At 37.2% G+C, this 26,476-nt stretch overlaps 1 protein-coding gene across 4 annotated transcripts in view; it reads right to left on the minus strand.

Annotated features, from left to right (window-relative positions):
* Positions 1-26,476, minus strand: part of MEGF10 (multiple EGF like domains 10) — a 170,759-nt gene that overhangs the window by 74,831 nt on the left and 69,452 nt on the right. For all 4 annotated transcript variants that reach the window (XM_008991595.4, XM_035290965.3, XM_054251993.2 and 1 more), the window contains exon 5: positions 13,273-13,365. In XM_008991595.4, the coding sequence (XP_008989843.4) occupies positions 13,273-13,365 (93 nt within the window). The remainder of the gene's footprint in view (positions 1-13,272; positions 13,366-26,476) is intronic.

Below are 26,476 nucleotides of genomic sequence, written 5' to 3' on the forward strand. Positions count from 1 at the left end.
GGTACTATGGGAGACCACAGATAAAACTATGACAAAGGCTCATGTAACCACAGCAGAGTCTTAACTTTTTTATAAGCACTGTATCACATTTGCTTCATCACTGAATTCAAGAAATAAAACATGACAGATAGATAGAGTCCTATTTGGCTCCTTTGTGCCGGGTTCCTAACTCTTTCCCTACCCTTTCCCAAAAGGTAAATGCTGTGATCATTTTAATGTATGTCCTTCTAGTCTCTCTCTGTGTGTGTATGTATTTAAAAATAAGATACAGAATTATTTCATATATTTATTGGTTTTACATAAAATGTTTATGTGGCTGTGAATCTTTTGTTTTTCACCCAATACTATGATATTGAGATTTACTTTTTATCCTTATTTATTTATTTATTTTTGAGACAGGATCTCACACTGTCTCTGAGGCTGGAGTGAGGTGGCATGATCCTAGCTCACCGCAGCCTTGAACTCCTGGACTCAAGCAATACCCCTACCTTGGCCTCCTCGGTAGCTAGGACTATAAGCTAATTAATAATGATACATCTGCTAATATAATGGAATGCTACATACCAGCTTATAGTAATGGAGTTCAATTTTATACTATAAAATGCTGTGTAACATTTCACTATATTAACAGCCTCCAGTAAATTTACCTTTTCCCATATACACAGACATTTTTAGTTGTTTCCAAATTTTCACTACTAAAAAGATGCAAATAATCTACCTCCTAGTACATGTTTCCCCAAAGTATATAAGCAAATGATAAAGAAGTAGATATAAAGTTGCTGGATTACATGGTCCACACATTACAATTCTACTCTAGACATAATCAAACTGATCTCTAAAGTTACTCTGCCAATTCACCTTCATGGAAGTGGTATATGGAAGCTTCCCTTCACATCTTTGGCAACACTTGACTTTTTAACCATTGCCAGACTTCTTAACCATTGCCAATCTGATGGTGAGAAATGACATCTTATTTCTTTATTATGTACTTTCCTATTATTACAAAGATTAGCATATTGTCATGTTTATTGGTCAATCAGGTTTCTCACCTCTAAATTACCTTACGCTACCCTTTGCCTATTCTAAAGTTCAGAGGTTTTTTTCCTTATTGATTTCTGGGGGTTCTTTACATATTTTATATAATTATTTGTATGTTGCAAAAATATTTCCTAATTTCTCACTTCTCCTTTAACTTTGCTTATATTATCTTCTGTCTTAGAAATGTTTACAATGGTGTGGTCTAAATATTCTAAAAACTAATTCATGGCATGGGTACGTCTGCTTATGTAATAACTGATTTTACCACATAAGTTTTTTTTTTAAGTCGCTGTTTAATGTATGAACAGAAATTTCCAATTATATACTAACATCGAGTTCAAATCAATTCCATTAAAATTTAGATTTTCTTTATAAGTTACCTGCCTCCCCTAGTTTTATGCAAAAGTAGTGCTTAGTACATTTGATTTTCACAGAATTTTAAGATGACATCATTCATCTATGGAGCAAGAGTTTTGTTCTTTTAACCTCTACTATTTGTCCTACTGGGATAGTCTTTATAACTAAGATAAATATTATTATCTTTTTACTTTTGCCCTTTATAAGTTTTATCCAACTCAAGAACACTTAATTTTATCCAGGCTATAGGCATAAATGTTCAAACTCATTAAAAATTAACTAGGTCGTGTATGAATTATAAAAATACTTTGATCAAAGAAGGAAAGAGAGTGATCAGCTTTTGGAGGGAAATTCTGACATGAGGAAATTTTCAAGTGTTTTAAAAAGTTCTTTAACACAGTCACAAACAATAAGATATCAGATACAGCCATGAAAGAAACTGAATTATAAAAAAAAAACCACAACAGGCTGGGCGTGGTGGCTCACATTTGTAATCCAAGGACTTTGGGAGGCTGTGGTGAGTAGATCATTTGAGGTCAGGAGTCTGAAACCAGCCTGGCCCACACGATGAAACCCTGCCTCTACTAACAATACAAAATTTAGCCAAGCATGATGGGCAGGCTCCAGTAGTCCCAGCTGCTCAGAAGGCTGAGGCAGGAGAATCACTTGAACTCATGAGTTGGAGGCTGCAGTCAGTCGAGATTATGCCACTGCACTCCAGCCTAGATGAAAGAGCAAGATTCTTGTCTCAAAAAAAAAAAAAAAAGAGAATAAAATAAAATAAACCAGAATACCTAGTTTCAGCCAATGGACAATATAACCCCCTGAGACAAGATACATGTGGCTCTATTAGAATCAGGCAGTAGCCCAAGATAATAGGTGAGGGAATCAAGGGGGCCTACAGCACCATCTTGTACAAATCATGACTTCACTCTGAACACAGAAGCCAGCAAGCACATTGGTACAGTCAGAAAATGGTTTGTACATGTTTCATGTATATGTTTTTATGAGAGAAATTATAAAGATTTATGATCCAATATTTCTGCTCCCTATACAAACATTCTTTTAAACTGGGCTGTTATTTCCCGTAATTTATTTGATTAAAGAGGAGTCTAAAAAGATTAATGAAATTCCACTCATTGCTATGTGATAAGAAATAATTTATAGTCTGCATTTCTTTGCCTAATTTCTTACTGTTCATATGGCATCTGGGTACAAATTAACAACTAAGTTCTACATCCTCACATAGAATTTCCACCTTGAGAAATAATATAAGAAAGTTTAGATAGCAAAATTGTTAAGTATTCTCCACTGAGACAAGGGCTGATTTTCAAACACCTTCTTTAGTCATGGGGCCACCATTTCAGAAGTCACTCCTCCATCTCAGTGATAACTTCGATGTTTACCCTACAATCTACTCTCTCTTGAGGGTGAGGAACTTCCAGATCCACATTTTCCTCAGAGTTAACAGAAACCACACCTTGTACATCTTGCCTGACATCTACAATTTCATTGCAGCTACCAGTCTATGGCCAGGGAATCTTCTTCCAAGTCATGAAGAATGAATGTGTCTACACTGCACATAGCCAAGCTGAGTCCTGAAGCCACAGGAGCCTAAGGAACCTCAGGCCACTGAAGGAAAGATTCGCATCATGCCTCTCTGTCAAAGACCTTTGGTTCCTTCCTGGATGCTCCAGATGCTTTGCTGATTTGTTTGTTTCTATACTTCAATTCCTCTATCAAAATAAGAGCCCCTGGAAAGAAGAGGCAGTGTCTTACTCATCACCCATATCTCATTTTTATATCTGTCACTGCTCCTGGCATTTATGCCTTCATTCCTTCCACCCACAAATACTTATTAAGCATGACCATGTACCCAGAACTATGCCAAACATTCAGTGATAGCTAAACAGCAGGAATAAAACAGATAAAATTCATGTTTTCATGGGGCTTACATACTGGAGGGGAAGATAGATAAGAAAAAAAAAACAGTAAACAAATCAAAAATGTTTCAAAGTACCTGTTTAAAAATGTTATAAAGGAGATGTGATACAGAGTAATGGGGCATACCTTTTGCATATGGAGGTCAGAGATAGTGTCTTTATGGTGGTGGCATTTAGGCTGACTAATTGACCTATAGAAGCTAGCTGCGTGGCCAGGCACAGGGGCTCACACCTGTAACCCCAGCACTTTGGGAAGCTGAGGTGGGTGGATCACTTGAGGACAGGAGTTCAAGACCAACCTGGCCAACATGGTAAAATCCCATCTCTACTAAAAATACAAAAATTAGCCAGGCATGGTGTTAGGCACCTGTAATTCCAGCTACTCAGGAGGCTGAGACACAAGAATCAATTGAACATGGGAGGTAGAGGTTGCAGTGAGCCAAGATTGTGCCATTGCAACTCCAGCCTAGGAAACACAGTGAGACTCTGTCTGAAAAAAAAAAAGAAGCCAGCCATATAAAGAACCAGTGAGAAGCCTGTTATTCTGAGCAGAGAAAATATCAAGTGCAAAGGCAGAAATAAAACTAATGTGTTCCATAAATGAAAGGCAGAGGCTGAGCAGTGTGATGTCCTGAAAGGTAGGAGGATGAGAAGGCATCAGAGAAACAGGAAGGAATAGATCATGCACAGCTGGATGAATCATGGTCAGGGCTTTGGAGTCCATTCTAACTGTAAGGGGAAATTCCGGCCAGTATGGGGAAGGAAAGCAGCATGCTGTAAAGTATGCTTTTACAAGATCACTCTGGTCTCACTCTGGTCACAGAGAATTGACTCTAGTGGCATCCGAGGAGGAAGCAGGGAGACCAGCAAGGAGACTATTGCAATCACCAGTTTAGAGAGAATGTGGCATGGACTACAGCGGCAGCAGTAGAGATAATGAGAAGAGGTTGGATTGGGTTATATTTTGGAGTTGAACCAACAAGATTTGCTGAAAAATGAATATTGCACAAAGTATCAAAAAAAAGAAAAATCAATAAATGATATGGAGTGGAGTTAAACAATGCAACAACCCAGTCCTATCTTTACAATCATTGCATATGAACTCATTAGCACAAGTAATTTAAACATCGTTAGTATTCTCACTACGCCAGAAGCAATATAAACTGGACATGATTTCATCTGGTAAGGACATCTGTGATCAGAGATTGGAAAGAATGCATCAAACAAACAAACAAAACAAGACTTTACCAGGTCTTCTGTCTGGGAGATCTCATGACAAGCAATTATGGACAAAGAGAAGCTCCATTTAAAGCAGGGCATAGGGGGCTGGGCATGGTGGCCCATGCCTGTAATTTCCAACACTTTGAGAGGCTGAGGCAGGAGGATCACTTGAGCCCAGGAGTAGGGACCTGCATGGGAGACATGGGGAGACCATGCCTCTACAAAATAAATAAATAAATAAATAAATAGCTGGGTTTGGTGGTGTGTGCCAGTTCTCCCAGCTGCTCAGGAGGCTGAGGTGGGAAGATTGCATGATCCCGGGAGGTCAAGGCTGCAGTGAGCTATGGTCATACCACTGCACCTCAGCCTGGGTGACAGGGTGAGACCCAGTCTCAAAAATAAATAAGTAAATAAAAAAGGATGTGGCCTGTGGGACAAGAGATATCACAAAGGGCTGCCCCATCTGCTGTTCAGTCAAAAGACTAGGCCATGTGTGAAGAAGTGTGGTGTAAGCTATGTTTGTCACACAAGGAATTGTAAGCAGCATTTACTTGCCATTATTACACTGCCAGGCACCACACTGAGCACTTAACATGAGAATACATTTAACCCCCACAAGCCTATGTGTATAATATGTATTCTTATCCTTGTTCAAAGCATGAGGAAAGGAGGCACAGAAACATCACAGAAAGGAGAGCAGCTAGGATGATGGCGATTCCATTCCAGGACGGGTGATGGAGGGTGGTGGTAGTAGTTCTCTGCCCTCTCCTGAAAGTGGCAAAGAACAGTCCAAATTTTGGACTCCATGGGAAAGGCAAAATCAGCAGTTTCTGTCTGTGACCTCTATCAAACTACTTGGATGGTCCATCAGTGAAACTGCCTTTGGGATAGTTCTGATGAACCATTCAGAACTCAATCCTTCCCAACTATCGTCATCATCCTGCCCCCAACACCAGTGAAACCAGCTGATCTACTCTTATTCTTACTGCTCCATCAAACTGATTTCTAAAGTAATTCTGACGGGGCGACAGGCCTGTTAATGACTTACAGCGAGGACTGGGCTCCCAGCATCTGCTCTCCTCAGACAGCATCGATCCCACCATTGTTGCTAGTCAATAGACCTTTATGGCAGACTTTGCTAGGAAATATGTCAGCTTTTGTGCCTTAATATCCTCCAAATGGATTCCTCCATTTGAATATCCTGCAGGCAAAGTCTTACTACCTTCTCCACGCTGTACATCATGCCTGCTTTACACAAAAGGTTATCAGTGTTCCTTATGCTGCACCTGAAAATGTTTGAGCTAGTCTTGCCCTCTAGGCATATTTTCACTGCTGCCAAGTATATTTAACTGGAATGCTATTAGTGACTCAATAAAATCCAAGTTTGGAGTTTTTGGACCAGAGTTAATTTCTATTTTTGCCTCTATGTGTTTCTAATGTCAAAAGCAAAGAGCCCCGAGGGACAAGCATTTGAAAACCATACGCTGGCTGATTTAGGACTCCGCTATTTGTGCCCTATAGCTGTAGGTGAAATCGATTTCTCTATAGACGTGTGGAAAATTATAAATAGGATTACATGGATTAAGAAAAGAAACATGTTATTGCTATTCATACAAAAGGTTTAAAGGGTTTCCAACACAAAGAAAGATCTCAGGTGTTGCATATACATGTTGATTCAAGTAAGTCACACATAAAATCACAGACTTGAAAAGGATAATAAATAGAATCTGCCCCAACATTCACAAGATTATGAATAAGGAAGGTCCAGGTGGGTGCCATTATGAATTCATCATCTCTAATATTAATGGGCCCTCAACATCTCTCAGAAGGTTTATTTTCATAATTGCCTGGTATTGTCTGTCCCTGTCTCCTGTTCTCATTCTCACTGTTGCTGACTCTTGTTACTTTCAGTAAACCTCCTTTCCAATTTCTAGAGGCCCCATACCACTGTGATTAAAGTTACCAGCTCTGAATAAGATGCAAGTTTGGCTCCACTGCTTACTAGATATATAAATTTAGGCAAGTCACTTAATTGTTACTTCGTTTCCTCATCTGTAAACTAGGAAAAGAACTGCAACCATCTCTTAGTATGTTATGGCCATTAAGAGAGGTAATTCCTATAAAGTTCTTACAATTATGCTTGCCAAGTACTCAACTAAAGTGAAGTATTACTGTCATCATCAATGTAACTGCCCTTATGTCCACTTTCCTATCAGCAGACTCTCTCTCCTGCAAGTTTATCAACATAAAAAAGGTCATCTGATGCAGACTTCCTCAGATTCTCCTCCCCATCGCCCACCAGCACCCCTGACAGCTAGAAACCTGTTTACCCCTCTTCTGGTCCTGCTTTTCTTCCTCATTCTGTTGGCAATGGGAAGTACTCCTTGCTAATCTCTCCATCAGTGCCCAGGATCCCATTCCATCTCCCAGCTGTCTTCTCGAGAGCCTTGTTCCCTCTATTCTGCAATCCGCTCTCTCAACCCCATTTCCAGCTTCTCCCTCTTTTCTTTCACCATATTCTCAGCTTCTGTGTCTTTTTCACCTTAAAATACAGACAAAGGTATGAAAACAAAGAACTTTTTCTTGACCCTACACTTATTTCTTATTCTCTATTTCTTTGCTTCCTCTCCTTGGCTTCTCAGAGAAGTTTGTGGAAGAGTAGTCTATAACAATCTGTTTTCTGTCCCCAAGTGTACCCTTAGCCTTTTTTGCCCTTGTCCACTCAGAAAATCTCTCACCACCTTATCCAACTCCACCCAGTTTCCCTCAATCTACCTCTTCTACTGAGGCAGTTCTCTTTCTCTCACTTTATCTTTCACCCAAGCTATGAGGTCTGTCAGAGCAACAACCATTCTTGGTTTATTCCTTTATCCCCAGCATCTAATGCAGTGCCTTGCACACAGTAATCATTCAATGAAAGTTCACAAAATGAACACATGAATGACCTTCTCAGAATCATACAGTTCTGTCAATCTAATTAAATGGAAGCTTTACTGTGCTCCAACCACATGCCAGGCACAGTGGAGAATACAGAGATTAATAACATATGGCCTTTGCCCTCCAGGAGTTATCATCCAGTGATGGGAGAAGAGGAATAGAGGATTGATGCAGGGGCAGATAAATTGATGGGGGGAAGAATAGAACTAGAGCAGGAAAGAGGGGAGGGAAGAAGGAGATGGAATAAGATACATTAATGTCATTCCCTCATAAAAGCTAGGATATGCGTTAGGATGTCAGTGAAGGTAAAATACAGGTGTGCTTTTCAAAAACAAACATTTAAATAAAATTTAAGAAGAAGCAATATCTTTAAGTCTAGTCAAATAAATCATGATTTCATTCCAGGAGAACAAACTTTGTACAGTTCTCTGACATGCCTGGTTTTTTATACAGAGAATATATTGAGACCCAGGAAACCCAGGAACACTGGCTGTATGTCACAGGCAGGAACCCTTCCTCAGCTGCCAAGGTAAACAGACATATCAGATCTCAAAGAGAAGCATTTGTGAAACTGGACATTTGAAGATATTTGTCAGTCCCTTAATAGCCCATGTACTTTAGAAAGGAAAAAAAAGATAGCTATGTATGACAGTTATCAATTTATTACCATCTGACCATTTTAGACTTCTAATGTCAATAAAAGGAGTTAATTTTCTGGCTGGAGTGACTGGTCCAGATTATCAAGGGAAAATTTGGTTGCTGCTACACAGGGAGGGAAGAACTATGTCTGGAACCCAAGGATCCTGTGGAATACCTCTTAATACTCCCATGCCAGTAATGAAGATTGATGAGAAATGTCAACAACCAAAATAAGGAAGGACAAGTAGAAATGCAGATCTTTCAGGAACGAAAGTTTGAGCCTCTCCACCAGGTAAAGAACATCAAGCAACTGAAGTTTGGGCTGAGAATGGGGGAAATATGGAATGGAAAGTAGAAGAGGGAAACAATAGATATCAGTTACTGTCTTGTGACCAATTACATGAAAGAAGTTTGTAGTAGCTTTTAATGTTTTTTATTTGTTTGTTATATGTGTTTGTTTATTTTTATTTGCTGTTTTCTTTTTGTTTTATATGCTAGTTGTTGCAAGTTAATTTTAGTATCTAGGAAACAGAATATTCAATAGAATTGTGACTTAACTTGAAAAAATATATAACCAGCAATGAATCCAGTGAAGGTTGGGACTTCCATCTCCTCATTTTGGGAAGAGTGTGAGCATGTTCACGTCTAAGATGAATTACTGTATATTATGTAGAAATACAGGGGTTTTTTATATGTATAGGAATGCAAATGTGTGTAGAGGGTGCATTTAGGAGTTGGGTAACTAAAGGAGTGTATTGCAACAGTTATCAATTTACTGCCCTTCAGCTTTAAATTTATCCTTCATTGCCTTCTCGACAAAAATGAATACGTGCACTTCAAATATTTTTCCATTGCCAGTTGGCCAAATGTTAAGTATTTTCAACAGGGGGCGCTAAGGAGACATCGCAAAGGAGTTTTCCATTCTAGTTCCACTGCACTCAGACCCAGTACTGCACTAGTGCTCTTAGTTCCTAAAGCACCAAGCTTCTGGAATGCAAGCACAGTGTCACCCCCAGTACCTGGCTCCTGGAGCACCTATGGCTTCCCCAGAGCCCTGTTTCTGTAGCACAAATTGCTTATCCAGAACCAAGCTCTTGCAGCATGGACAGCTTCTCTAGTGTACAGCTCCTGCAGTACACTGTGGCTAGCAGCACCCATCAGCCAACGACTTCCCCTTTTTTGTAGCAGAGTACTTCTGGTGAGACTTTTCCATGAAGAATTTTTTTCAAAAGTTCTGCACAAGTCCTGGAGGGCATATTTCCAGCAAGTTCTGCTAGAATAGTACCTCAGCAGCCTCTCTGGATCTGAGTGAGCTGTGGCTGTGCCCTCTCCAGCAGGTCTGGATCACACCCTTAGTGGGGTTTCTTCTTTGGACATTCTATCTCCACCCTAGGGGTAGTGGTTGCTTCTTATATCTGCTATTCCTATATCTGTTAGGGATCTATCTACTTCTTACTAGCCCATCCCTCATTACTCCAATCTGCTATTACAGTTAGTTAATAATTCTTTATATTAAACTTTTTCCTTGCAAGTTACTCTGTGTCCTAGTAGTAATGAGCACACCAGCACCTAGATCTTGGTTTCTAAACACCACTCTACAATAAAAGGTACCAAGACTCCTTTAAAAAAATGGTTCATTTTAAGGCTGCAGCAGGAAAAATAAAAAATGAGCCTGGAGTATCTTCTAGCACTAGAAAGAAAGCACTCAAAACTGAAAGGATGAGTCATGTCAAAGGGATATAATGGGCCAGGCATGGTGGCTTATACTTGTAATCTCAGCACTTTGGGAGGCTGAGGTGGGTGGATCACCTTAGGTTAGGAGTTCAAGACCAGCCTGGGCAACATGGTGAAATCCCGTTTCTACTACAAAAATAAAAATTAGCCAGGTGTGTTGGCACATGCCTGTAAGCCCAGCTACTCAGAAGGCTGAGGAAGGAGAATTGCTTGAACTCAGGAGGCAGAGGTTGCAGAGAGCCAAGATCATGCCATTGCACTCCAGCCTGGGTGACAGAGCGAGACTCTGTCTTAGAAAAAAAAGAGGGACACCATGGTCAAAGCTGGAACAATCTGAGCAACAAAATAAATTATGTAATACTGTTTTTAACCCAAAATGTCAAATTAATATACATGAGTCCTTACTGATATAAATGTTTGAATAAATGCAGAAGAAACGAATCTTCCTTACAAAAAAATTTAAATAATATAGGTAGATATTCCTTCCTCAAAGACATAGAGCTTGTGTCCTGCCCTTTATCCCTGAAGGTAGGCTAGACTTAGTGGCTTCCTTCCACAGAACAGAGTAGAAGAAGGAGAAAATGGTAACTTTATGTAGAGAAGCCTAGCGCACTACCTTAACCAAATGATGAAGGTTAACCAAGTGATGACATCAATGAAATCACATGGATATCATGATATGATGTGAAGAGAAAGGACAATTCAACTTTGGTATTCTTTTCCAAACTCATAAGCCAAGTCTGATGATGAGAAAAACACCAGACAAACATCAATTGGAGAACATTCTATGGAATACCTGGCCAGTTCTCCTCTAGACTATCAAGGTCATGAAAACAAGGAAAGACTAAGAAACTGTCACAGACCAGAGAAGACAGAGTAGACATGACAGTGAAATGTAGTGTGTTGCCCTGAACTGGAACCTGAAAGAGAAAGAGGATGTTAGTAGAAAAACTGATAAAATCCAAATAATATCTGCAGTTGATTTAATAGTAACAAACTAATGTCAATTTCCCAGTTTTGACAAACTAATGGTTATTTAAAAGGTTAACAATGGAGGAGACTGAGTTTGAGCACACGGAATCTCTCTTTGCCACATTTCTGTAAGTCTAAAAGTGTTCCAAAATAAAACAAAATTATATTTAAAAAAATTTTTAAAATTACTGTGGTTCCTGTCTCCTGATTGGACCTTAAGAGATATAAGGAGCCAGTCTAATTATCAAGCAATTATTTTATGGATCTAATGGATACCACCAAATTGATGCATAACAATAACCAAAGAGGAGGGGACGTGGAAATAGAATCCTTAGAAATTAGGCCATTTAAATTCTGCTAAGTAATATTACTAGACCACAGATTTTGGCTCCAGAATTATCTTGTCGAGAGTGAACAAAACGATACATTTCCTGATATTTGGTTGATTGCCACAGACAAAACCCAGGCAGCAAGACCAGTATTCTGGGTTCAGCTCAGAATATCGTTTTTTTACCTGCTTAGAAAGGTACCAAAAATGGTTTTCTCGGGACACCTTTAAACATTTCAGACAAATTTTGATGTTTATTTATGCTTTTGTTCATCATAAAGCCCAAACATGAGTTGTAAAAAAGAAACTAAAAGTTGCCTCAATATCATATTTCAGTGTTAAAAGAACATCTGTTCTCAGAATTCTAGAGTCTCCATTAAACTCCAAAATAAAGGAACGGTTTATTTTCTAGAAGGTCCTAATCAGTTCTAGAGAGTCTGAAACCCATGTAGGCTTTTGTTTTGCTTACACAAACACTCGTCAGTGTGAGCCCTTAGCTCAAGGTAGCCTGCAGTTGGTAGGAGGCAAAGTATGAATACAACTGAAGTTATTCTGTAGCATTCTTGCCCTGGAATTAGTGGCAAACCACAGTTTTAAATGACTAATACACTCACTCTTCCCTATCCCACTAGTTTATAATAATGTTATTTTTCTTCAAGATGTCTAAGCACAACTGATTTTTAAACTGGAAAAGTTAATGAAAGCAACATCACATTTGAGGCCAGTCGGCCAGAAAAATGGACATGAGCCAAATCCCACGTCCCAAACATTTTGCCTCAATGGCATGTGAACATAATGCCCACTCTCCTCCTAATTTCCAACAGAAGCAAACAAAACCCTGCAAGACAATTTTCCCTTGGAATTGAGAAACCTGACAGGGGCAGAAGGACACACACATGCATATACATGCACACACACACTCCCAGTCCGTGTTTAAGCTACAGTAAAAAGGCTCTTTCACATCAAGTGTTCTGTAAACAGAGAGCACAGGGGCTTCCCCTGGAGATGCTGCTTCAGGGAGAGTCAAGAGATCACAAGTCCAAAACAGGTAGTTCTAGCAAGATAAAAAATCATCTCCCTAATTCCAAAGTAAGCAAGTAAAAATTTTTTAAATCAGCTTATCGAAATAAGTCCATTCAGACCAATTTCAAAAGATTACTTGGTGGCAACAAAGACAAATTCGTGCTGCCATGAGAACTTGCCAATTTTTTAAAAGTATTATTTTCTTTTTTTAAAATATAGTGTTTCATGCACTACAATTTAGTTGTGCTTTAATTCCTTCTCACGTTTCTCAAGGCGAAGAAAGAAGTATAAAAGAACAGGAAGTGGACACAATTACGTGTACAGCAACAAGTTAACCAGAAGATTTAGGTTTTAACTGTGAATTTTAGAAAAGCAACTGTATTATAGGACATTCCATCATATAATCTTCATGATAATGAATATGGGATTTTAGGTATAGACTGCTTTTAGTCCAAAATACCATCATTTTATAAGTATAATTTTAACATAATGAAGACAAATTATATACTATGTTAGGATTTAACAAGTACCAAAGTGTTCATTAATTTTCATTTATTACAGATATTTCTCCCTAAAGTTACCTGAACAAGTACTCATTATTTGCATATCAGAATTCAGAGATAAAAAGATATGTTAGCATCAAAAATACCAATTTTACTTCTGAGTTAAAAACCAACAGGTGGTAAATTTTAATCACCAATAGAGTTTCTTAGAGAAATCAACAGGTAAAAACGGAAGTGAGAATACAATAGCTATGTTACCACCACTGCCTTACTGAGGTAAGGAATCTAGATTGTGGACCCTACCCTGAAAAATGCATTCACATCCACAGAAGTATGAGCTGTTGTATAATTGTTGAAATTTCCTTCTTTCCAAAAACTTTCTTTATACTCAACTAACAAATTATGTATATGTACATGTACAGATTTAAAAGAAATGGTATGACCGAGTTGAACATGGCATTCGCACTCTGCTCTGCGTAGGGATGAAGAGGAAAAGCATGGCTCAGAGTCATCTGCAGACAAGGAGGCCCCTACAGCAAAAACATCCCAAGACAGGCAACAACAGGTGGAAACTTACCACTGGAGCAGTTGGTCCCTCCCCAGCCAGGCTCACACTGACAGGTGTTTGGAGCAATGCAGCGACCATGGACACATTTATCAGCACAGTGGGCTGTCAGAGAGAAAATCAATCAAATAAAGTTGGCACAAGAAAAAAAAAGCCAACAACACAGCTGTTGCACATCCAAGTCTCAAGTATCACTTAAAAACAACATGCATGCTTGATAATTTTCTTCAATCCGTTCCTCAGCCCTCTTGCAGTCTGCTGCAGAACCAAACAATTCCCCTTCTTATTTTGGTATCACCAAATAAATCCCATCATTTCTACTGTTCTATTCTACTTCATGCTAAATTAGAAAAGACGTTTCAAGGAAAATTGCCTAATTCACTCTTTAAAAAAATTATCAATGAGTATCAAATATATCCCTTTTGTTTCAGAGGTAGCCTATGTAGAGAAACAAACCACAAAGCAAGATATCAGGGCCTCAGAGTGACAGAGTAGATGGAGAGTATTATGATTGTGTATTATGATTTTTTTTTTACATAATACATTCACCAGAAACAAGAGTCACACTTCCTTGTGAACATGTTATTCACAACTATGACAACAGAATTGCATGCTCTTTTTCTGTGGAGGAGAATATTTGAAAAATGCCACCCAGGTCTCTGGGAACAGTAAATCTCAATCCTCTCTCATTAGTAAATATCTTAGGTGTACCAAACCCTTGGAGGCAAAGGGGCATCACGGCAAACATGAGTGAATGAACAGTCTGATGATTTCCCAAATAGGCATCAAAACATGCTGTGCCAAATCTTAGCATTATCATTAATCTTGGTACCATGCACATTGGTTAAACAGTCTTTCAAATATCTGGATACAGGCATAATTTTGAGAACAACTTGAAAGGGCTTGGGGTTCAGATACTCTAAAATTTTATTTAAGGGTGGGATGAAGTGCTCTGCACTTTAAAGATGCATTTTATTACTGTGTGTCTTATTACAAAAGTAAAACAGGTTTACTGCCTAAATATATAAAACACCAATAAGTAAAATAAGCCTTATCTCCAGTAACACAAACTGGTAACATTTTTGTGCGTATAGAATCTTCGGGAATTTTTTTCCTACATAATTTTCTTCTCAAAAAAATAGAATCAACTTTTTCAATGTGCTTTTCCACCTAATATAATGGCAATAATATTTTCATGTTGTTAATATTAATATATGTGATTTATGCACTAAGGTGTATATTATATATGTGTGTATATACATGCGCGCACACACACAGTGCATATATTGTTGAACCGAAAATGACCACTTCTAAGGTCTTGATCATAAGATTTAGACATGAAGATATATAAGAGAGGGCATTTTAGATGAAGAGAAAGCAAAAGCAACAGGTAAAAAGAAAAAAAAAATGAAATAAGAAGTTCTGTTGGGACAGTGTTTGGGGCAATAGCTTTGCAAGGGAGAGAGAGAGAGAGAGAGAGAGAGAGAGACCCTGAAAACCAAGTTAAGGTGTTGGGGCTTTCTTTATTCTGAGAATTATTTAGGAATAGTTTAATTAAAGGTATACATTCGTTATAAGAAACCAACAGATAGAGGACACCACAATGAAATAAAGTGGCCATAAATTTTGGAAAATACAAGCTCTCTTGCTATCACCAGAATAACTCCTTAGCATTAGGCGATTTAGTGAGGAATATCAGAACTGGTGAGCTTGGGACCCTGGTCCAGGGTAAAATTTTCTAGAGTTTGAAGGAAGTGCTTAGCAACCTCATAATATTTGAGTCAGACAATTACATATTTAATTGTAATTAAAAACAGAACTTGCCTGTAACTTATGAACACTCTGCCCCTGAATTATTTTAATTTTTGCTGTGGAGTTAAGTCAGTATGTGCCAACTTCAGAGTTCAGTGTCTCCTTCCACCTCTAGGGATGTGTTTGAACTTGCAGATGTCATTAATTTGTAAGCACAAAACTCTGTACTGTTCTTTTGTTAAAATTTAGATAGGTACATACCTAAAGCCAGCAAACTACTATGCTTGAATGTGTGAAGTTCAACTAAATGCCACAGCAGGCTTGAGTCTAACAGTGTAGGGGATGCTCCGGATGCTGTATCACGCTGTGTTAAATGGCAACGGGTACAGAGGACTCTCCCCCCAGTGAGAGCTCTGGCACTCACAGTCAATATGTCAATACGAGAGGGTTTTTTCCTCTCACTTTTCTTATGTACTGATGGCTTTTATGTTTGCAACTATTCCAGTGAACAGTCTTCAGACCCAAGTTTACCAATTCTCCTTCTTCAACACATTAAAGCTACTAAAATTCTGTTTGAATATCTCCAGAAGTTTTAAAAATTAGATACTCTTTGCCTTTAATGTGAAACAAGACTTCTTTGACACTGCATTTAAAACAAAACACAGAAATCGAATGTGGTGGCTGATGACAAGAAGTATTCCCCATGTTCTTGAATTTTACATTTTTGCATTTATTTAATAGTACAGTTCTCACCAATTAACTTCACACTAAAAAAGTTATAAATATTCATTTATGTGATAAATTTATATTAATACTACTTTGTTTTTATATCTTGGGCATCTATGTAAGATTTCATTTGACAAAAGAATTAATATTGCCATTTGAGAACGTGAAAACTGCTGGGTTCCCAAAAAGCTGGATTTCATGAGAGCAACCTAAAGTTTTGTATTCATCTGGGAAGGAGCTGGCTTTGAAGGGAGAATGTTTCCAGTATTCTATGGACAGGTCTCAATTTGCTGCTCTCCCTTTCTTCTCTATCCTTTCATTTTTTTTCCACTTTTTATCTTCATTTTCACTTTTTACAACTTACTGTCTTTCCTCACAAACCACTTATTTGATATACACCATAGAAGCCTCAGATTAAAATTTGGTTTTAATTGTAGTTGTGTTGACTCTTAATCCCAGGGTGACTCCAATTGAGTTCCACCTGAGTCAACGGGTAAGAAAGGTAAGATTGAGCAAGCTACCCCAGCACTTTTCTCTAATATCAGAATAACATTTTACTAGAATGGGTAAATAAATGCATGATAAGTGAAGCATATGTTCCAGAAAAGTAAGAATCCGAATTTCATGTTTGGATCCCAATCCATTGCTTTTTATTGCTCTTATTTTGTTAACGCCAAAAAAATATGTAAATTTCTATGTGCAGAATCAAAGGAGACCTGCTTCATAATGCTTTGAGATTGCTGATCACACAATGTTTTCATGTGTGATTCCTGATACTGGAAACTTTGTGTTTTATCAAATGAATTCTCAGAAGTTCAGTCAATTATAACAAATTTTTTAAATCCATGATGATAATTTTAGAATATGGATTATTTTTATGAAAACCTCTCCAGCTATCATTTGGCCAAAGTATGAAGCAAAATGTGGATGTGTCATTAGCAGAAAACAAATTTGCCCGTAAGTTAATTAGGAATTGGAAGGGGGAATCTACTTCCCTAATGATTTCTTTTTTCTTAATTAAAGCTAAAACCAATGGAATCACCTCTGAGCACTGATTGATGCCTAAAGGCAAATAATGATCTAAATAATGAGAAATATTGTTGGAGGGGAGTCTAAAAGGAAAGAACACAAAATCCTACTTCCATGATGCAGAATCTTCACATATTAGACTCCATTATACAAGTGCCATCTCTGCTCCCTGCCCTTTTCCACCATCTCTGGGCTCCTCCCACATCCAGCAACAGGCCTCATAAAAGATGGAAAAGAGCAAAGGGAAGCAACAGAGGACAGAGTAAGCAACTCTCTACATTCTCTGATGTCCCAACTTACCAAGGTGCAGAAACACTTACAATGGCACATGCATGACACAGACGCCCACTCCACCACCAAGAGATTAGCTGAGCTCAATTACTACCTTGGTCTTACCTCCCCTATTCAGCTTCAGATGCCACTTACTCTGGGTGCTGAGCTTCCATAACTAACATGCTCCACATGAAAAACCAATGTAGGCTAAAGATATTAATTGTTCATGTAGAAAACCCCAAAGTGAACTAGAAAAGAAAGAAGGGAACAGAGGTCCACCTAGCAAATGTTCAGCAGCTGAGATATAAAGAATAGGTACAAAGGACCCATTATAAGTGTGGCTATCTATGGATGGGAATAGATATTTTATTCCCTACCCGTGTCCTTTCTTCTCATTTTTAAAAGGGCAATTAAAAATAAGATAATCCTAGCAAAGATAGTCTATCCAATATGATTTCTCCTCTGCACCCATCTGTAAGAAAATCAGTAAACATCCTACTTTGAGTTTGAATCTTTTTTAGAGGCCAAATATAAGCTGAATCTCAACCTGCACTCAGTATGCTGCTTCATACACAGCAAGCTACACGGGGCAGCCAAGACATCTTATCCCTCAAGAACTAGGAGGCAAGAGACACTAATGAGAAGAACAGGCCATGTCTTTGAAGTGAAAGCTGTGGACAGTCTGTCTGCCTGATGGACAGGTGGGCACTGACATGATGACCCTGGAATCTTCTCTAATTAGGCTCCTGTTTCAGCCTTAGTTCCTAAATCCATTTAAATCCCATTACCAATGACATGGACCTCATTCCTTTTACTTGTAAATACTTGGCTTTAATACTGAGAGCCATTAACTATGCTCAATAGTTTTCTCTTCTGCCACATACAATTCCCTTTGGATTTTCACCTAGGAATGGCAAAAAAGTGAAAGGAAGAGTAGACAAACTAAAGATTTCTTTATAAACCAATTATATCACTAAAGACAGTACATACCATTGTCTTAAATAATATATTTATTTAAATTAATATGAAAAATGTTTCCAGAATTAAAATAGTTCTTGAAATCAACTGTCCAATAGAAATGCAAAACTTCCAGCTAATCCATCCCCAAAAGTTCCTTTTTATTCTGATGTTATGACCAAAGAGTGTGAGTCACAAATCTTTTTTCTCTCATTTATTCTATGAGTTGCTACAGAGGAATATAGATTTTTAAAGTTAAAGATACCTTTATTGAGCATCATTCCTGAATTTTTCAGACAAGAAAATAGATGTAAAAAAATGGATAATTTCCCCAATATTCATAGTTGGTATCAAACACAGAAGTAGGATTAAACCCTGGTCCCTGACTCCCAGTGGACCAAAACTTAAGATGAATTTTAATGGGAGTGAGCAGGAACAGTAGTGTAAAGGATGCACAGGATATTATGGATCACATACCAGGGCAGGTGTACTAGATGGCCAGGAGTCACTAGTCAGAAGATTCGAAGGAAAAAGGAGGAGAAAGCAAACAGAGAGTTGACTTCCAAGATAAACTTTATTTTCCCCACACTTTTGTCTGAGGACAATTACATGCAAAGTCTTTACAAAATCTAATTGCTACAAGTGTACAGGAACCATTTGGCTTTCATATTTCCAAACATTATATTGCAGCCTACCCTACTGTGTTTGTTTATAAAATGGAAAGGGGATTCTCTTTTTCTTCAGTTTGATATTTATTGATACACCAGGTACATTGCTAGGCACTACTACGTATACAAAGATGGCAGACTAGGAACTCAGTCTGCAAAGGAAATCTGATGTAGATCCATCAAAATCAATAAATGTACAGTAGAATTCAGAGATAATAAGAGAGGTTTTGGAAAAATACTGTGAAAGCATACTGAATGATTCAATTTATTTGAAATGTCCAAATGGACAACTCCATGTGGATAGATAAGATACTGGTTGTCTAGGGCTGTGGGTTAATGTGGAGTGATGGCTAATACAGGGGTTTTATTGAGATGATGAAAATTTTCAAAAATTGATTGTATGATGGTTGTACAACTCTGTGCATATACTAAAAATGGTTGAATTGTGCACTTTAAATGGTTGAATTGTATGGTATGTGAATTTTATCTCAATAAAACTGCTATAACAATACTGTGGGGACTGTGGGAGCAGTCAATTCCAAATGGGGTGAGATCAAGGAGGATCTTATGAAAGAGAAAATATCTGAGCTGAAAAAGTGGATATCTTTGTAACAAAGTTACAGGGAGGAGTGGCCAAAAACAGCTGCTTCATACACCTTTTTCCTTGCATCCCATCCCCAAAGTTGCATAACTTTTTGCTTGGGGTCAGGGGCTCTTATCCAACAGCCCCCTGTGGTCCACATGTGTAATGTCCATAGGGCTGATCAGTGGTCGAAAGAGCTTGAGAACACTAGGAACCTAGATGTTTGCACTTAGTAAATGTAATAATAATAATACAAAAACTCTATCTATAACTCTTTTGTCTCCATTCCTTATAGGGCTTTCATGTCATTTAAGGGCAAGTACAAAGAGCTACTACTGGCAGTGTCTTTGGCAGACATTGTCAATTGTATACCCAATATCTGTTCTTCCTTCTACCCTGATTAACAGAATCTTACTTTTACCAGGTCCAGCAGTGATGTCAGCAATAAACTACATTTATTGGCAGACACAGTTGGTAAGTTCAACTCCTCTTCTCTTTCTCCTTCCTGCCACTTGGTGTGTGGACTTGGCTGAATCTGCAAAAAGCACCAGGCAACTCTGAGGTAAGGACTAAGAGAATGATGGGACCCTTCACTCTGAATTATTTGCATGGGTAAATAAATGCCATAAACCACACACTTCCAGGTTTATCATGACATGAGGATCCTTATTATGTATACATTTCTATTTTTCAGATCTCTACTTCTTGAAGCAAAACATGATTTGCAACTAATACACTGCTCTTTTGAAAGATCATTCAGGTGAGTCAATTACTAAATTAAATAAAAAGCTATACTAGCAGAAAAATTGAAGACCCATCTATATAAGGAGGAGATACAAGAACTCAGAACTTCTGCCATACATTTTAAGTGAAGGTATCACAACCTAGTCCAAGTGGGATAGCCAAAGATGTGAGGAGAAGCAAAAATCTGGCCATTAGATGTGTACCTCATTCTCTCCCTGAAGCACTATTTTGGCTCAAATTACAATGTGAGAAGAGTTAAATTTGGATACTATAAATCCCAAAACAACTACAAAAACAATAAAACTAAGTGTTATAGCTAATAAGCCAACAAAGAAGATAAAATAGAATTACAAAAAATATTCAACCTAAAATGAAAGCATCAAAGAGAAAAATGAGAACAAAAAACAGATCAACAAGTAAAAATCAAATATAACTATATCAATAATCATATTAACCATAAATGGTCTAATATCAAAATTAAAAGACTGTAATTATCAGATTGGATTAAAATGCAAGATCTAACTATATGCTGCTTACAAGTACAAGAAACACACTTGATTAAAACACAAATATATTTAAAGTAAAGGTATGTTAAAAAAAAATACCATACTAACACTAATCAAAAGAAAACTAGAGGAGTTATATTAATATCAAGTGAAGATTTCAGAACAAAGACTATTTTTAGAGATAATAAAGGTCACTTCATAATGATAACATGCTCATTCATTCTAATGAAATAATAATCCTAAACATTTATGCATCTAATAACACTTTCAAAAACTGCAATGAGAAATAGATACAATTAAAGCAGGAGATTTGAATAACTAGTCTCAATAATTGATAGAACAATTAAACAGAAAATAAGAGAAGATATAGTAGATTTGAAACTAAAAGCCAACTTGATCTAACTAATAGTTATAGTACACTCCATCCAATAACAGCAAAATATATTTCCTTTTCAAAAACATAAAGAACAATAATCAAGTTAGATCATATTCTATGAAATAAAACAAATCTCAATCAATTTTAAAAGATTCAAGGGATATAAAGCAGTTTTCTAATCATAAGGAAATTTAGTCAGAAATCAATAATAGCAAGATATCTGGAAAATTTTCCCAAATATTTGGAATTAAATAACATACTTCTAAATAACTCAAAGTGAATGAAGAAATCAAAAGATATATTAATCAGAAGGTATTTTAAAGTAAACAAAACCAAAATCACAACATGTGAAAATTATGGAATGCTCTTAACACAGCACATAGAGGAAATTTTATAGCACCAAATGCCTACATTATGAAAGAAGAAATGTCTCAAATTATCTTAGCTTCTACCTTAAGAAACCAGAAAACAAAGACTAAACTAAACCCAAATGAAAGGAGGAGTAAAAGAAATAATAAAAACCAAAGCTGAAATCAATAAAAAAAAAAACAGAAAAGCGAAAGAGAAAATCAACAAAAATAAAATCTAGTTCTTTGAGAAGATCAGCACAATGAATCAACTTCTATCCATATTTATCAGGAAAAAAAGAGAGAAGACACAAATTACCAGCATCAGAAATGAGAGAAGTGATATCACTATAGAATCACTACAGATGTTTTTTTAAAGAAGCAACTGTTAATAAAAACTTATGCCAATAAATTTGATAACCTAGATGAAATGAAAAAACTACTAAAGCTTATTCAAGTAGATATAAATAACCTGAATGGGCCTACATATTTTAAAGCAATTAAATTAAAGTTAAAAGTTTTCCTATTAAAAAAACACCTCCAATTCCAGATGGCTTCTATGATGAATTATACCAAATATTAAAGGAAGAAATAATACCAATTCTAAAAAAATTTTTTCCAGAAAATTGAAGGCCAGAGACTACTTCCCAACTTCCCAAATATGAGGGCAAAATTGCCTTAACACTAAAACTGGAGACATTTGCGGTAAAAAAACAAATGAACAAACTACAAACAAATATCAATCACATAGGTGCAAAGATTCTATACAGAATTTTAGTGAATAAAATCCAACAATATGTAAAAGAATTAAACTTTCTGACCAGGTGAGGTTTGTTCCTTCGTGTGTGTGTGTGTGTGTGTGTGTGTGTGTGTGTGTGTATCTCAAGCATTTAGAAAAAGTATATTTATTCCTAACAAAAATTTTCTGCAAACTAGAAACAGAAGGGAGTTTCCTCAACCTGATAAAGGGCAAATATGAAAAACCTACTACTAACATGGTCAGTGGTAAAAGAGTGAAATGCTTTCCTCTAAGATTAACAATGGAACAAGGATTCTTGCTCTTACAATTTCTATTCAGCATTATACTGGGGGTTCTAGCAAGTATAACAAGGCAAGAAAAAGAAATAAAGCTCATATAGATTGAAAAGGAAGAAGTAAAACTGCCTTAATTTACAGACTATGTAAATACATGTATTTATTTAGAAAATCTAATGCAATCTACAAAAAACTGCTAAAAAGAATAAGAGTATTTAACAAGATTACAGATGAAAGTCACTATACAAAACCTCAATTATATTTCTATATGTTAGCAACAAGCAGAAATTGAATAGTTGTTTACCATACACCAAAAAATATAAAATACTTAAGGACAAATCAAGCCAAAGATGTGAAGGACCTATACACTAAAAACCAACAACACTGTTGAGAGAAAGTAAAGAAGAATTGAACAAAATTATCAATCAATTTGATCTATTTGACATTTGTAGAACACTCTCCCCAACAATAGCACAATATACATATTATCTTAAATAGTGAGATAGTACTTGTTTGTGAGTCAGATGACTCTATCAAAAAGAAATTAATTCTCCTCCAATAATTCTATAGATTCAAAGCAACGCCAAACAAAATTTCCAGATTTTGGCTATTATAAATAAAGTATTTCTGATCACTCATATACAACTACCAAGTGGTTCAGCCATTCAACTCCAGGTATTACCCAAGAGAAATGAAAGCATATGTATGCCCATACAAAGATGTACACATAAGTTTTCAAAGAAGTTTTACATGTAATTGTCAAAAACTAAAAAAAAAATCCAAATGAGTGACAGAAAGTTGATCAATGGTTGCCTGAGCAGGGAGGAGTGGATGGGAGAAATTACAAAAGGGTGTGAGGGATGAATAGGTTCACTATCACAATTGAGGTGAGGGTTTCAGGCTTATGTACCTATGTCAATATTTATCAAATTGTACATTTTAAAATGTGCAGCTTATTGTATGTCAATTTTACCTCCATAAAGTTGTTTAAACAACAACAAAAAAAAAACCTAGAGAATGAGAACTTTTAGAGAGAAGCAAAGAGCCCTCTCTCCATAGAGAAAAAGAATATCTGAGCTAACATTCAAATCCTCTATGTACATACCATGCAATTTCACTAAGTCTGTGGTCACTGGTGGGTAGAGCTCTTTAAATGCCTATGAAGGTATTGGCTTTAGATCCTCCCAATAAATATTTATTTGGGGAACTGCTAATACTAAAAAATGACAATTCGATGTTCTATTAAGCTTTTCCTCTACAAAGTAAATGACTTATACAGAAAAAAACATACAGTTTGTGTTGAAATAGACTATTGTAATGGATCCCACACAAGGGATTGAAATACCATCTGTGAAGCACATAATCCTATTCATTTATTTGAAAACAGAAAGAGTTTTTAGCTTAATTCCACACTTACATAGGCATTATCTATTCTGGCCACAACTTTCAGTGTGTCTCTTTAGGTTGAATCAGATTTAAGTAATGTGAGTAACATGATCTTAATGGACTGTAGCACCAAAATGTTAACCAGCACTGGAATAAACTCTAGTTTTCATAGGCACAAATTCCTAACAACTGAACCTTCAACAGGTCTGATGATAAACTGCAAATTGACTCAATTTCAGAAGGATTTCAAAATCATCAGCATACCATTTAGGAAAGAAATCAGAAGGAAGGTACCTTCATTTGGGACAAATTATTTGCCAGCTGGTCCTGTCATGTCTGCATCTATGAGGAAAGCATGACGATTCTATGTACAGGAAGTGCCATCCCAGGCTCTTCTGTTTTTAGAATGGCATTTCTCTTGGTCTGACCACTCTATGGAGCCATGAAATTCTTTTACAAATATTCTTTCCCACAGCATGTTTTCCACCACATGGCATTTCCCCTGATCTGCCCTATTTCATCTTGCTGACACTTTGCTTCCGGTTATCCAACACATCTGGATCACATGTGAATGATAAAGGCCAGCCCTAGGGAAAGTTAAAAGAGCAGTGGAAGTCATAACTGGGGTACGACTTTTCCCACTCAATTTCCTTGCCCCTTCTCCCTCCTTGGTGGTAGTCCCTTGACATTCCTCTAGAACTCTGATTCCCTCATGTTCTTTCTACTCTTTCCCTGTCTACACCAGCTTGAGAATAAACGGAATCCCCATGCCCATGGGTCAATGACTAATAACAACAGCTGAGATTATTTCCCTTGTCAGGAACCTTTGCATTTCAGTATGAAAGTCTTAAGCCAAATGTATAAATCAAGCAGTAAGAATTTCTTCAAAAGGAGAAGGGTTACAGTTTCGAGAGAAAGCTGGCAGCAGAGCCTTTGCTATGAGAATGCCTCAAAACCAGGGAATACGAACTCAAATGCCTTCAGAGTCCACATGGATAAACTGGAGAACTATTACAAGTCAGGTCAGACCTGGGGAAACTCAGAGAGCACTTGCTCATCCAAAGCCAGATGCTCCCCTTCAGTTCCCTGTCTGTTGCCACATTGGAGTATCAAGTCAGTGTTACCAATGGCCTGATTTTTCCATGGAAGAGGAAAGTCTCAAGTTTTAAGTTACAATTTTTAAAAACATAAAACTGTATGGGCCCTAAAACCCCCACAATTATGCATCAGATCATCCAGCCCCTGCTAAGTGATGGTCCTAAAAGAACATAGAATAAAGGGATTTTAAGTTTTTTGACAGGTCACGTCTTTTTTTCTTTCTTTTTCTTTCTTTCTTTTTTCTTTCTTTCTTTCTTTCTTCCTTTTTTTATCTTTCTTTCCTTTCTTTCTCTTTCTTTCCTTTCTTTCTCTCTCCCTCCCTCCCTCTTTCTTTCTCTTTCTTTTCTTTCTTTCTTCCTCTCTTTCTTTCTTAGACATGGTCTCACTCTGTCACCTAACCTGGAGTGCAGTGGCACAATCTCAGGTCACTGCAACCTCCACCTTCCAGACTAAGTGATCCTCCCACCTCAGTCTCCCTTTTTTCTTAATTTCACAGTTTTGATCCTTTATTACCTGTCAAATCTATCATTCATATAGCTAATTTGAGGGGTTTTTTTCTTTCTTTCTACCCTATTAACTGATCTTACAGCTATTTTGAATTTCATGTCAGGAGAGTCTTCATATGCACACTTATTGACAACTCTACTTTTTGGCGAACTATTTACCATAAAATACCTCTGTTAATAATAGTTCAAAATTTGGGGGAGTGGTCCAGAAGAAGCCGTTTGCATCAATGAGGCCAGTAAAATAGGCATCTCCTCCATGCCATAGCAAAGGTAAAGCAGTATCTATTATACCCTTCCAGCCTCAACTAAAACTTTCCCTTTCTTGAGTTGTTAAAACAGATAATATAATTGTTCTTGGAAGAAATTAAAGGTCCAAAGAGTCTCAAAAAAATAATAAATATTTAGAATTACCCAGTATATGTTTATAGAAAACAAAATCCCTCAATGCAGTGTTTTCCAAATAAGTAGATTCTAAGAACTATTTCTTCCATCATGTTCCTGGGAAAAGAAAAGGGAAGGAGGCAGAGGGAGTAAGGAATTCCATGGTCAAAAAAGTTTGAGACATGCCTTTACTGCAGGCATTCCCAGAGCCTTTAATAGGCTGAAGCAAATCTTCAAGAAAGGGGATCCAACATACTGCATTTCCCAAACTAATTGGATAATGCAACAGTGAATTCTGCAGGACGAGTATTCCATAGCTCACACTAGGGGCATTCAACTACAGATAATACCCAGGATCCAAGTTTCTGGAAAGCTATTCTCCTCCCTGGATCAACAAGTAAGTTTCATTTGTGGTGGCATATTTCCTTTTATGTTCCTCAATTTCATGCTAACTACAATAAATTAACTTAGCTATTGTTTTTCTGTTTAAATCTCCATTACTTTGACGGCCATATCTTTAAACTTGCCATAACCACCTATGCCCTTCCAATGTGGCTAGCCGGTCAGGGAGGCCTGCCTTGAGCTAATGCTGCCCTCTGTCACTTGAATCAAAAACGTCTGAGTTTCTCTGTCTTAACTCTCTTGGAGCTCTCTGACTGACTTTCCTTGAGCCTTTTTTAGAATAAGTTATCAATAAAAAAGGATCTGGAACGTGGGATATTACTACAACTGAAGGAAAGAAGAATATCAACACAGCATCGATTGTCTTAGGGAATCAGGCTCTCTCTCCTTTAGCATCTCTGTGTGTGGCCCAGATGGATGCACTAGGTTTACCACTGGATTATCTGT

This window comes from Callithrix jacchus, chromosome 2 (genome assembly GCF_049354715.1).
Source record: "Callithrix jacchus isolate 240 chromosome 2, calJac240_pri, whole genome shotgun sequence".
Taxonomy (NCBI): Eukaryota; Metazoa; Chordata; class Mammalia; order Primates; family Cebidae; genus Callithrix; species Callithrix jacchus.